Source organism: Kryptolebias marmoratus, linkage group LG2 (assembly GCF_001649575.2).
Source record: "Kryptolebias marmoratus isolate JLee-2015 linkage group LG2, ASM164957v2, whole genome shotgun sequence".
Lineage (NCBI taxonomy): Eukaryota > Metazoa > Chordata > Actinopteri > Cyprinodontiformes > Rivulidae > Kryptolebias > Kryptolebias marmoratus.
Window position 1 is genome coordinate 10061488 of NC_051431.1, and position 14237 is coordinate 10075724.

At 35.8% G+C, this 14237-nt stretch overlaps 2 protein-coding genes across 2 annotated transcripts; both read right to left on the reverse strand.

Moving 5' to 3' along the window:
* Positions 1-1703: 1703 nt before the first annotated feature.
* LOC108240872 (extracellular calcium-sensing receptor-like) lies at positions 1704-4965 on the reverse strand. Its single transcript, XM_025007739.1, has 6 exons — positions 4877-4965; positions 4447-4738; positions 3776-4348; positions 3268-3390; positions 2922-3045; positions 1704-2732 (listed from the first exon to the last, which is right to left on the reverse strand). Exons 1-6 carry the CDS (start codon positions 4963-4965, stop codon positions 1840-1842), a joined length of 2094 nt encoding a protein of 697 aa, XP_024863507.1. The 3' UTR covers positions 1704-1839.
* A 2094-nt stretch (positions 4966-7059) lies between these two features.
* On the reverse strand, positions 7060-10044 carry LOC108240873 (extracellular calcium-sensing receptor-like). Its single transcript, XM_037980598.1, has 6 exons — positions 9980-10044; positions 9779-9883; positions 8727-9555; positions 8337-8567; positions 8105-8228; positions 7060-7973 (listed from the first exon to the last, which is right to left on the reverse strand). The coding sequence occupies exons 1-6, from the start codon at positions 10042-10044 to the stop codon at positions 7060-7062; spliced, it is 2268 nt and encodes a 755-aa protein (XP_037836526.1).
* Between the last annotated feature and the right edge of the window lie 4193 nt (positions 10045-14237).

Below are 14237 nucleotides of genomic sequence, written 5' to 3' on the forward strand. Positions count from 1 at the left end.
TATATCACCTTGTTTAAATATACTTGGCATGTTAAATTTGCCTAACAGCTCACAACCAAAAAAAGTCTTAATGTAAAAAACACACAGAAATAGAGAATTATATTTGTGCATCTTTGTACTGCATTGCCAAATAAAGGTAAGCACAGAGCTCTTATAACATTTGTGTCTGATATGGGAAGATATCCCTTGAGGCAAAGCAATCTTACATTGCTAAAACCTGCACAACAGGGAAAAGTGACTGCAACAATCAAACTAGACAAATCCGTTTCACTGCTTTGCAAAGAAAGTAATGGGGAATTCATCATTATTTTTTTTTTACCAAGATTAATAGAAAAAAAGCTGATTAGCAAAAAATTTTAGTAATTTTGCTTAATAGTCAATAGCCACCAGATACTATCAGTACAGACTACATAACTCAGGGTCTTTGTTAGCCTGACTCACAGATGGGTCACTCTGGTCACATCAATGCAGGTATTGACTGGAATGAAACGGACTGGTTATCAGGCGTAATGCTACCTAACGAGCCTCTATTGTGAGGAGAGTGAGGACAATCTGCATATGAATCTAGCTTACACAACATCTCAGCTTTAAAAGCTCTAACTCAACACTCTGCTTTTTGAATTGCGAAAGCTCATAGGAGAAGTGAAATGTCTTTAGCTACAGAATAGAAGCCCAGTTGTTTTTGTTTTTAACCTTTTTTGGATTTACCATGTTCTGGATGACTAAGAATCTTTACCAGCAATAGAAATTGCAAGAATGTGTTTTTTTTTTTTTAAATTTAACTGTGAAAGTTAGACAAAGTCAGCCTAATAAAATATGTGTTAAGGTGTCTGTAAATAAATATCAAGTATCCTCTTAGCTAGTATATAATCTTTGTCACTTATTTAAAAAAAAAAACAGACCAAAATGTTTAAAATTGTTTTGCCCAGATCTGTTTTGAGTGCTCCATTTTGTTTCTGGTTAAATGTCTTTTTACCAAGTTAGACCTCAAGTTGTCAATATGCTTTTATATATATATGTGCTTTTATGTGTGCATTCCATTGAATGCACATAGTTCATTGCTCCTATAGAATTTGTTTTTAATTCATCAAAGAAATGAGCCAAACCTCACCCATAAACACTGATTTGTTATTCGTTGACACCCTAAAACTGTCTTGGCCTTTTATCTATTGGAAAATGCAAGCACCCGATGCAAGTAATAAAATTTGCAAGGAAAGCTTACCAAAATTACAAAAAATCATGTAGTTCTCATGTACATTGTCCAAAAATCTATTTAAATGAATGCTCTTACAAATACACCCTGCTTGGCTGGGGGTGGGGCAGGTGGCTTTTACACCACCACCATCTCTTTAATGAAAAGTTACACAATATCCAATTTATACAAAATCCATAAATGTGCTAAGCTGGCTTTAAGGTATTCTTTATTAAAAGGTAGTATAGGTTGAATAGACAATAATTTGGATGATTCTTTTCTCTTCTGGTGAGCCATTAGGGCTTCCACAGTAGAACTTAAATACAGACAGTTCAGATACAAATACAATGTAAAACATGAAACTGTGTTTTATTACTTGGTACATTAGGTATCCATTATAAATGTTTGTTTTAGACATATGCATAAATGTTATCTAATAGAATTAAACTTTCTGTGCACATTTACTGTGTTAATGTTCATTGAACGTTTATTGTCAGAACACAAACTCAACATTACAAACTCAAACATTTATTGTCAGATCACAAACAGTATTTTAAGATATATTAGCAAGATATTAAAAGTTCACTGGGTGTCTTAAAACTGTGAGGTCGATAAGATTTACATACAGAAATTATGCTTTTTTAAGACTAAACCTTTCCCATGACATGCCTCCTGGTGTTTTTCTCTGGCTTTATCAATATTATGTAACATTTAGGGGCAAAAATGCTAATTAATAACCCAAATGCTGAGGACAAAATTGCAAATATTTCCACAGCTACAGTGAACTTTCCAGGAGAACTGACATATGCTGGGATAAAGGTGATCCAAACAGCACAGAATATCAACATGCTGAATGTGATAAATTTGGCTTCATTGAAGTTATCTGGCAACTTTCTTGCTAAAAATGCAAGTACCAAACATATTACTGCAAGGATCCCTATGTATCCCAGCACTGCATAAAAGGCAACCTCAGAGCCTGTGTTACATTCAAGAACTATCTTCTTGTTGCTGTATCTGAAAACTTTATCGGGCATAGGTGGATTTAATTTCAACCACAATATACATATCACTATTTGAATCAAAGTGCAGGAGCAAACAATGATCCTTTGTTGAGCGGGACCAAACTTTCCTGCAGCTTTGTTGCTTGGATGTGTGGCTTTAAAAGCAGTTACAACAACAATTGTTTTTCCCAAGATACAGGAAATGCAAAGTGCAAATGTCACACCGAAAGCAGTGTGACGCAGCATGCATGTCCAGACTGTTGGTCTGCCGATGAAAGTGAGAGGGCAGAGAAAACAAAGGAAAAGAGAAAACAACAAGAAGCAGCTCAGCTCAGAGTTACTGGCCTTAATTACTGGAGTTTCTCTGCAGTAGATGAAAACAGCCATCGTGACCAGTGTCAGGGAGGCCCCGAGCAGTGATAAAACTGTGAGAACTATTCCCATTGGCTCATGATATGTCAGAAACTCAATTATCTTAGGAATACACTCATCTTTTCTCTCATTGGACCAGTATTCGAGTGGACAGGGTATGCAGTCTGCTGCACCTGTTGAGGAAAAATAATTTTTTTGTTTACTTATAGAAACAGTTTAATTTAAAAAAATTCTATAGTTTTTTCTATCAAAATGAACTTGGAATAAACATTGCACATATAATGCCTGATACACTAGATTATTAATATATGTTTCCTTTAGTATGTGTAGCACATGTCAATTGTATGTCTGCCTACCTGTTGAGTTAGCTATAGTTCCATCTGTACATGGAATACAATCAAAACAGCACATAGGTTTTCCTTTGATTTGAGCTTTCCGTGTTCCTTTTGGACAAACATTAGAGCACACAGATGTGGGGACCTAAAGAAAAAAAAACATCAGCTATGCCAGAAAAATGCTACACATATTTTAATGTCTTGTGATTTAACAAAATGAAATGTAGTTGATAAAAAATAAAGGTGAACAAAAAGATTTAACAATTACAGTTTTTCCAGTCCTCCATACTATCTTTTCCTCTTCTATGCTGAGTTTATAATTATTCTTTTCAGCAATTGCAAAATGACCCAATGTCACATGTTGCACGTGCCCATTTTTCAGCTGCCAGTTAATAATATCATAAGAAGCAGGAGGGTCACCCTTCTCATCAAAAAACACATAATCTCCAAACTGGTTCCTGAAGTTGACCCTTTGGAGGTGATAAGTGACCTGTGCAGAAGGGAAAATTATATGTCAGACGCTTAGAAGCCTTCTTTTTGTTGTTATTATTGATGTTTTTTGTTTTTGTTTGTTTGTTTGTTTTTTCCAGACAGCTGTACTTATTATTTTCTCAGTTTCTCACCTCTTTGGGTTGGATGTCAGATATATTTACACAAATCCTTGTTTTGTTTACTCCTACTGGTTTACAAAATACCAGCTGGTGAAGGGCATGTGCAATAGCATACACAGCTTTATACACATTATATGCCACTCTGAGCTCTGTCACATTAAAGAATACATCCTGAGAATTTATTAATGTCTCATTGCCAGTGCATATTTTGTTTGTTTCCTCAGTACTTGTGTCAGTACCAGGTGAAACAGGTCTACAGCCAACAATTATCTCCCAGAATTCCTTCATAAATGCTGCACTTGGATCTGAATATGGGTTAATATTTGTGAGAAATGGATTCAGATTTGGAATAGCCATCTTCTGCACCACAAATCCCAGAGCTCCACCAAAAGCTTGGTACATTTCTGGTGTTGATGGTTGAGGTGCTGTTATCCAAGCCTCACTGGCAAGCCACTGTATTCCAGTGATGTTGTGTTTAACTACTTCTTTCATTAAAGGAGAAAAGTCCCCTTCAGGAGTAAAAGCAAGAATTACTTTTACAGTTGATAGTTTAATCATCTCTACAACTTTCATAATTTTTTCCAAAGGGTATGTACGCTGAACTGTCCCAACAAAAGCAATACAAACACCAAACTTTTTAACCTCCTCTGTAAAAGCAAGAATGCCATTTCGTCCATAATCATTGTCTGAGTGAATAGCTCCAATCCATTCCCATCCAAAATGTTTGACTAGTGATGCCAATGCTTTCGCCTGGAAGTAGTCGCTCGGGATTGTCCGAAAAAAGGTGGGATACTTAGCTCTATTACTAAGACAAGCACATGTTGAGAAATAACTTACCTAGGAAAGAACAATAAAACAAGTTTAATAACAAAACAATAAGTGCAGAATTGAAGTATAACAAAGCACAACGTCTCTAAAACATTTTTTTGTCTTACTATTGGCATTTGAAACGGTCCAAGAATTCCAGCAACAGCCAAGGACTGAGATGATCCTGCTTCTCCGATTACAGCAGATATAGCTGGAGGACAGCCAGAAGTTTTTTTTTGGTGTATTTCTTTTGGTGTATTGGCAAGTGTTAACGCAGCTCGTAAAGTATTAGTAGGAGATGAACATGAGTTAAGGATTCTATAGCCAAGAGATATGTTAGGTAAGAGGCCATTATCTTTGTTGATTTCTTCAATTGCAAATATCATCACTTGGGCCCATCGAAAAGCTCGCAGATCAAATCTGGGAAAGTTACAGAGTTACCAGACAATGTAAGATGACTGATATGCTGCTGTAATGCAGATGTACATTCAACACTAAACTCAGAAAGGAAGGAAAATGAAATGCATACAGAAAAGCCAGAGACGAAGACAAACTTACAATGCACATATGACTTCATTAGGTTCTCTCTCAAATGTAGCAGTGCTGCTGACCTCTTTGTTGAAAACTGGAAAAATTCCCCCAATCATAATGTCCCCTTCTTTAGATAAACTAGGCATGTTAAATTTTCCCAAAAGTTCACAGCCAGTAACTGTATTCACACAGAGAACACTCAGAAATAGGAGATAAGCTCTTTGCATGTTTGCATTACGTTGTCAAAATTAGATGAGCACACGGCTCTTAAGATTTAGTGTGTTTCGTCATGGAGAGTTTTTTTCCCCACAAGGCACAGAAATTGTGGATTGGTTAACATGAAGGGAGGTGTTTTACAGGTGTGTTTTGTGGATTGTAAAAAAGCTTGTCTGTTATTGTATTCTTTATCCTCTTTAAGTCATAAACTGAATGCATTATAATATATATATATATATATATATAGTAAAGTAAAGAAAAAAAGAAAAAAAGTAAACAAAGGGGGAACACCATATCAGTTTATGTCCCTAAATAGCTACTCATTTCTTCTTCCACTTAATGCTTAAATGTAGGTGGTTCAGTGGTTCCTACCAGTGCTACCAATTTTCAATCACAAAAGTTAAAGCTGAATTGAAATGTGTTTTGAAGCCAACATCAGTGAAAATATATCCATAAAATATGTCTTTTTGTAGAAATTTTAAATTAAAAATAAAAATTACTATATCTTTTGGTAAATCTGAATATTGAAGAAACCACTCGGGTGTTTTCGGCTTTTTCCGTGACTAACCCGGAAATCTGACGTCCAATGAGCCACTGAGGTTCACTATATCTTCCTCAGTGAGCGGATGAATATTAGTACAATATAGTTCAGTTTGTTGGAATTAATTGTTCGAACAGGCCAGAAAATACAACTGGAGTTAAATTTTTTGGGTTCCCAAAAGATAAAAAACCTTCCTCAGATTTGGATCCATAAACTCCGATGTGGGAATTATTATCAAAACTCGGGTTCGGATCGACATCAAAGGGGGCAGCGCTCAGACCTTCGTTAATACGGTGGACTGACTTCACGCCAAAAAAAGAGGAACTTTTGCCAGCAGCGGTTCTAGCTAGTTTTAATTAAAAAATAAAAAAAGTAAAATGTGGAAGAGGACAGCACCACAGAGAAGGAGAGGGGCAACAGGAAGTTTTACTTTGGACTGATGTGAACATGCGCTGTCATTAAAAGGTCTGAGCTGCTTACAGGCCAACAGCCTGAGATCAGTTCAGAGCAGTTTATTGATGAAAAAATATAAACAATCTATGTGTGATTAAACAAAAGTCATATTCTGAAACTGCTGTTGATTAGTTTACTCTGGTGTGAGAGTTTATAATTGCTACTCCCAAGCATGCTCACATTTTTCACTAGTTAGCATCTGGTTAGCATTGTTAGCATTGGGCTAGCTTTGAGTTAGCAATAATAATAATAATAAATTTAATTTGTAATGCACTTTTCATAAACAAAAATCTCAAAGTGCAACTAAAATCAGTGAAAAAAAATCATCATCATAAAATCACGTGGAGGCAGAATGTGAGCTCTCCCCTGCTGTCTTTATGTTGATTTTTAGTGTTGTGTACTGATGTCATGACAATGATCTGGGGGTAATTGGTTCTCACTGTTCCACGTTCCCAACTCAGTCGTTATGCACATTGTTTTGTCGGCCATGACGGTCCTGGCGATCATCAGAATCTGAATTTAAAGAGTTTTCTTATCTGATTCCGGAGATCCAACCGTCGATTCAGGTTCATACTGGTATGGTTGTATATGCATCACTCCTGCACAGTCTTCCAGGATTTCTCTGTGTTCAAAAAAAGGCTTCTTCTTCCATTTCCACTAGAAAACAACAGGACAGTAACGGCGTTCTTGGCCAGCCTTGGCACAGTGCCCATCATGAACTCCACCCCACAAATCACCCACTTCGGAAATTATTGACTAAAACCAGTTTATTTAACTTTTAGATAGATAAAGTTTTTTAAAATTTGATTTCAGTTCAACTTTAACAATTAAAAGTTAACAAAACCAACTTTTAGAAGCGTTACAGTTTGTTGATACCACACAACAGCAAAAAAAAAAAAAAAAATAATAGAAAAAAATACATTTACATAATCTGTCAAAATATGCAGTAAAACTGTGCCAGTTGTTTTCACATCAAGATTGTTCTGGGTAGAATTACAGATTAAAGTGTTCTTGGAGGTACTTTTCCCATCAAATGTTTTTTTGTGTTCTGTTCTGGCTTCAGTATTATAATATAACATTTCGGAGCAAAAATGCAAAGCAACAAACCAAAACTAGAGGCGAGAATTGCAAATATCTCTACAGCCACAGTAAACTTCCCTGGAGAGCTGACATATGCTGGGATGAAGGTAATCCAGACTGCACAGAATATCAACATGCTAAATGTGATCAGTCTGGCTTCATTAAAGCTGTCTGGCAGCTTTCTAGCCAGAAAAGCAAGTATAAAACACAGGACAGCAAGAAGTCCAATATAACCCAGCACAGCCCAGAACCCAACAGCAGAACCAAGAGCACACTCTAAAATGATTCGATCTTTATAGTACTGCATGTTCATACTTGGAAATGGGGGACTTATTGTTAACCAAAGTATACAGATAACAACCTGTATGAGGGTAAAAATGAAAATGGTAATCCTCTGCTGTGGAGGCCCAAACCATTTAATCACATTACTGCCTGGAAGTTTTGCTTTGAAGGCCATTAAAACCACTATTGTTTTCCCCAGAACACAAGAAATACAAAGGACAAAGGTGATGCTGAATGCTGTGTGGCGTAGCATGCAGGACCAATGAGTGGGCCTACCGATGAAGGTCAGAGAGCACAGGAAACACAGTTTTAATGAAAACAGCAACAGGAAGCTCAATTCAGAGTTGTTTGCTCTTACAATGGGTGTCTCTTTATGAGTAAAAAATATTATTGATATAAGGAGGGATAAAAACATGCCAAAGGTGCTGAATCCAGTAAGAAGCGCCCCCATGATATCCTTGTAGGAAAGGTATTCAGTGCGTTTTGGAAGACACTTGCCTTTCTCTTCATTTGGCCAAAATTCAGGTGGACAAATCAAACAGTCAACAGAATCTGCAAGAAAAATCAAATAACACTGAAATGTAGCACAAAAGAGGATCTCAGTTTACTTTTATTGTTCTCATACATTTGTTTTTTACATATAGTTGCACCAGTCTTGGCTTTTACTTGAAATTTTTGCTCACTTGTCTGATTACTAATTGTTCCTTCAGGGCACTCAAAGCAATCAAAGCAACACACAGGCTTATTCTTGTTTAGTGCCTTTCGAGTCCCTGGTGGACAGGGTTCTCTGCAGACAGACTTTGGCACCTGAGAAGCCAAAACACAGAATATAAAAACTCAAATATTCAAAAAACTGTATGAATTTTTATTTATTACCTGCTAAAAGATCAATGTTTCACAGATGCATATAATTACCTCATTGCTGTCACCCGCCCAAACTATCTTGGCATCTTTTTTTAATTTTAATTTCTGCCCCTCAGGTAAAGAATCATCATATTGACCAATTTGCTTTATTTCAACTGAACCATCTTCTTTAATTTGCCAATTCACAAGGTCATACTGGGCAACTGAGTCGCCGTTTTCATTAAAGAAAACTTTGGCCCCGTTCTTTGTTGTGAAGTTTACGTACTTTAAGTTTTCCAACACCTTTGGGAACACAGATTTTAAATGCTTAAAACCTACTAGCAATGGGAAAAAAATACATTTGACTCACTCAAAAAAGGGAAAATGTTTGTGTTAATTATACACAAAAAGAAAAAAAGAAAATTCTAAATGATAAATGTGCTTTTACAAACGACAACTTACAAACTTAGGTTGAACTTCGCTCTTGGTCACACAGGCTTTTTTTGTTGTTGGGTTTAAATCATTTTGACACTGCAGAATGGCATGCAGGGTGTATGCTACAGCATACACAGCTTTGTATACATTATTCTCTTCTCTGAAATATGTGACATCTGTGTAGTCACTAAAGACTGTCTTTAGATCTTCTGTACCAGTACACATAGTGGAGGTATTTGATGGAGAGAAGCTGCAATCAAAGAAAATCTCCCAGAAAGCTTTAATTATAGCACTTTGTGGTTCATCGGAGGGTTTCAAGCTAAGTAGGAATTCACCAAGACCTGGTATGGATGCGTCAGGAAGGGCAAAGCCCATTGCCCCATATAAGATATGCTTTCTGTCAACAGAAACAAGGTCCTTCTGTGTGATCCAGGACTCACTGCCAACCCACTGCTTTCCAGTTATGTTATAAGCTTCCATAGTGGACAGAAAGGATTTTACATAAGACAAGGACATAAACATCAGCACCACCTTTGATGAGGACTTCCTCAGTGCCTCCACTATAGTGTCCAATTTTTTCTGAGATGTTCTAGAGTACACGAGCCAGTATTCTACACATATCCCCTTCTTTTCGGCTTCCTTAACAAAAGATGTTGTGCCTTCTTCGGCATATGTGCTCTGAGAGTAAATAATTCCCACCCAGCGCCAGTCAAAGTATTCCATGAGCTGCACTAGAGCTGTGCTTTGGAAGTGGTCACTTGGCACAGTTCTGAAGAATGTTGGGTATCGTGTTTTTTCACTTAAACATGCACAAGTAGACAGGTGACTCAGCTTCAAAAAAAAAAAAAAAAAAAAACTTTCAATAAAGAAAGGTTACATACATTCTTAGATGACAAAGCATTTTTTTTCTCACCTGTGGTATAGATACAGAGCTGAGTATGATGTTAATGATTTCACTCACTCCAGAGGATGAGTGACCTAAGACAGCCAGAGTCTGACCACTACACTTCAGCAAATTATTTCCATTTATGGCTTCGACAGCTGCTCGATTCAAGTTTGTAGTACCACATCCATTGTACACTCTATAACCCAGACTTACTCCAGGGAGGAGTGTAGGATCTCTGTTGATCTCTTCCACTGTAAAAATCATTGTCCTGGCAAACTTCAGCTCCCTATCATTCCAACTGTAAACACAAGGTAATGTACACACAAATGCACAAATCAACATAATAGATAAAGCCCTTCCTATAACAGTATGCAGTTTGTTGATGTTCACTCACCGTGTGCAGTATGAATATGGAACTGCCCTGTAGCCATTATCTACTTTTTCCTCAGTACTTGTCATAGAGAAAACCCCAGCTATATTAAGATCACCTTCTTTGGAAAATTCTACAAATCCTGTCTGCCCTATCACTTTGCACGTTTGGTTTTCTGACTTTATCCTTGCAAGAAGGCTTAGCAAGATAATGGTTAGCCAACCCATCATGAGCTACCCTACCCTTTTACTGAAGCAAAAGTGAATTGAGAGCTGACCTTTATAGATTTTTTTCAGCAGGAAAGTGATAATTAACAGGCAATGAGAGTAGGCAGAGAATTCTCAAAAGATGAATCTGCCTGCATCACTAAAACAGTTTTTTTTAAACTCAAATTCAGTTTATATACATTATGGCAAAAATGATTTAAGAGTGTAGTAGACATGTCAGCTGTCAGGAATGCCAGGTTGATGTTGTGTTTTTGTAGTGAGGTAGAGATAATTTTGCATGGAAAACAGAACTCAAAATGTGTTTGTGTGGATTGTGTGCAACAGTGTGCCTTTTTTTGGGTGTGTGCATTATTTTTTCTTTCAGATCTCTTTTAGTTAATTTTGGTTTCTTCCATCTAATTTTCTAAACATTTTCAGTTTTATTATTTCACAGGGCTTTCTGAAACTCACTGAATTGAATGCAAGTTGAAAGCAAACTCTTGCAAATAGCAACTGTTGTGTTTTCGGTTGTCCACACTTAGAACTTAGTGAACGTTTTAATGACTGGACAGTGCAGGAGCACAGTAGTCTTACAATATCTGTTTTAGATACAATTACTAACAAACTATTCTTGATTGTTGCACAATTCAAGTAGGGTAGTAGTTAAACTTAAAATGGATTAATTGATTAATCAAGCATCATATTGAAATAATGTTGCAAACTATGAACTGAAGGGGAGTTTAATCTATTACATGTTTTAAGTGTAGCTGGGAAAGAGGATTTCAACACAGCAGGAGGAGGACAAGAAGATGGAGGAGGAAGAAGAGTTTAGACAGTAGGGGGTTCGATAAACTATCAAAGCCAAACAAGACCGAAAATGAAAAGCAAGTGAGACACAAAAGAGGTCAGATCTTCTAGTGGACAAGCTTGTAGTTAACCATTTCACTGAGCATTTTCATGCCTACCAAAAGTTTAAATGTGATGAGCTGGACATTTTCATGGCAGATATTCTTGTTTTTTGTTTTTTACATGCTTTTTTGTCCTTTTATTTTTGTCAGTTTTGGAGTGCACAATTCAGTGAAATCTCGGGATTGCAGTGTGATTATTGATGTAGGTGTTTGCACTTAAAAGTAAATGTAAATAAAAGGTAATCATTGTATAGTGTAAAATCCAAACTAAAATAAAAGAGCAATTTAAAGTGTAAAAAGTTGCTAACAAAGTGAGAAATTAAATATATATATATTATGAAAAAAAATGCAATGCCTTTACTTCAAAAGTTTTTGTTTGTTTATTTTTTGTCTTGGAATACCTCTGGGTGCACCTCAGCCTTGTACTACTGAACCACCTTGGAGACAGTGATCGTTAAACTTTTCTCTTCCTAACAAGGGGGAAGTCAAAATGAAAGTATAAGATCATACTGTTTTTGTTATTTTGGTATTTGTCAGCATGATTCAGTGAAAAATAATGTATATTAGACAACAAACTTATTTGCTTGGGTCTTGTGCACAATTTTGAAAACTGCAGTGCAGACTTATAACTTAACTACAGAACCAAAAAGACATCTTTGCAGGTCTTTATTAGTGCGTTACAAACAACAGCAATAAAACAAAAACAAACAGCTACAAAAGCATCAAATAAAGCATGCAAGTGACAGACTGTACTGCAGGCCCTTATACCCTCACTCAACATGCCCCATTTCTGATTGTACATACAGTACAATTGGCCCCAGACACTTTACACTAAACTACATACTGCTGCACTTCATTACAAACAATTCTTACTGCACAATTACACTACAGCACCAATGATACATATATTCATACATTTTAAAACCTTTGTGCCCTAATGCCCTTTAGTAAATACTTGTAGTTTAGTAATCTTTTGTACTGCTTATATGATTTTAGTTTTATCTTTTATCTACCCATGGGTTGGACAAAAACACATTTTTAATCCTCTTCATGTCCTGCACATAGAGTAATTGACCATTAAGCTGACTTGAATTAAAGTTAAAGATATTGTATTGATGATCTTACATAAAGATGTCATCTCTACAGTCTGAACTGTATTAAATTCAGATCCAAATGACACAAAACATAACAATAATTTGATTACTTCAATTGAAGTGAAAGCCATTTGGGCTGCTGCTTCACCAAGATTGTGAAGCTATGCTTAGCCTGAATGTTCCTACTTTATTTTAAAATGCAATCCGTTGTTGCTCACAGTAATTGTTATCACCCTAGCAGCATCCCGAATTTACAGTAATGTTGTGTAGTTCTTTTTCATTTACAAATTCTGAATGGCAAAACTTCCTAAACAAAACTGCGATCCTCTGAAAATGCATTATGTTACAAAAAGCAACATCAGTACTTCAGCAATGATAATAATAAAAAAGAAAAAACAATAAACATTAAAACTGACTTAATGGATTTGTTACATTTTGAAATGATTTTTTTATTCTTCACATTTTTATCTAAATTGACAAGCTTAAATTGTACAAAACGATGTTTAAAAATGTAACTTTAAATCAACCTGTTTATCCTAATAACAAGTACGTACTGTGTCGGTAGCCTTGAATTTTGTTGACATATGACCAGATGCAGATGAAGTAAGACACATAAATAGTTCATCTTTGTCAGGATGAATTGTAACAAAGATGGAAAGTAGATAAAAACACAGTACAACAGAGCTAAAAACTCAATCTGCCCTAAAATAGTCCAGGACCTCCACGTTGATTCTCCACTAACCCCAACATGTATGTTTTTAGGCCGTTGTTTTAAATGACTATTTAGAAAAACAGCATTAAAAGTCAAACAGAAAAACAACACAGTTATAGATAGAGATCTTAATTTCTGATGTGAGGGAAAACACCTTTTAATGACAGTATATAGAGCCTCACAGGCAATTAAAACACATATAGTTGTTCCGAAAGCAGAAACAAAGTAAAACACCATCATGAACGAATCTAATGGATGGTGGACTGCAGCTGGTGGTGAAAAACAGCACATTATCAGGGTGAAAAACATAACCATGGTGGAGTGGTAGTTATAAACATGACTTTTTATTCTCCTTGTGTAGATTGCAAACACTACTAGTGCTGCTGCCAGAAAAACTTTACCAACACATTTGCTGGAGACTGGTGCATCGAACACTTTCTCTGTGCAAACAGGGAAATTTATGATTTCTGTGAAAGAAGAAAAATAAATATTTGTAAGTAGCTATTTAAAACATAGTTTGTGTAGACATTTCTTGCAATAAAAAACACATTTTATTTATTTTTTTTACCTGCTTGTTTAAGAAATACTTCTTTTGAACAAGATGAGTAAAACATCTGCTGAAGAAAAATGAAAATGTCTAATCCAGCACACTCATCACAGAATTATGCAAATGTAGATGGGCAATATGTGAAATTGCAAACATTGTTTTTTCTGGTTTTACAAATTCTATATGACTTATTTAGCAAAATGAGCATTGGGAATAGCATGGAAATTTTTGTCCTTAAAAAAATGAAGGCCTAGTATACACACCTCAACAAAGCAGATTAGGAGAAAAGCTCTCTTTGATGCTTCAAAGGTCACAGAGCTTAATTGGCTGTCAGAAAATATGAAGGTACAGTATTCTGTAAATCCAGTTCTATGAATCTTGCACCTAGAATCTTGCAGGATTTTGACGTCAGGGTTCCACGCATTAAAAATTGCGATATAGTCTCTTGTTTTCCATTGATGCACCAAAGCATTGTGGGTGCAGTGAGTCACAGATACCAATAAAACAGATGTATCAAATACATTTCTGTGATTTAACTGTGTGATGTGGAAATTATTTTTTTCCTAAGGAAAGTAATAAACAAATAAGATTATTATTGTATTTTATAACAAATTTATGATACAGTGCACATTTTATAGACCAGAATGAAAAAAAGTTAAGGTAAAATCACATTTAAAATTGTACTTTTTTTAACATAGACTACTATAACTTCAGCACTTACCTCCACATAAAGTAAAAACCAAGTGGTCTTAGATGTGAAAAACACCCAAAACCTCAAAACTTCACATTTGCATGTGCATCTTTTTTCTTCTGCA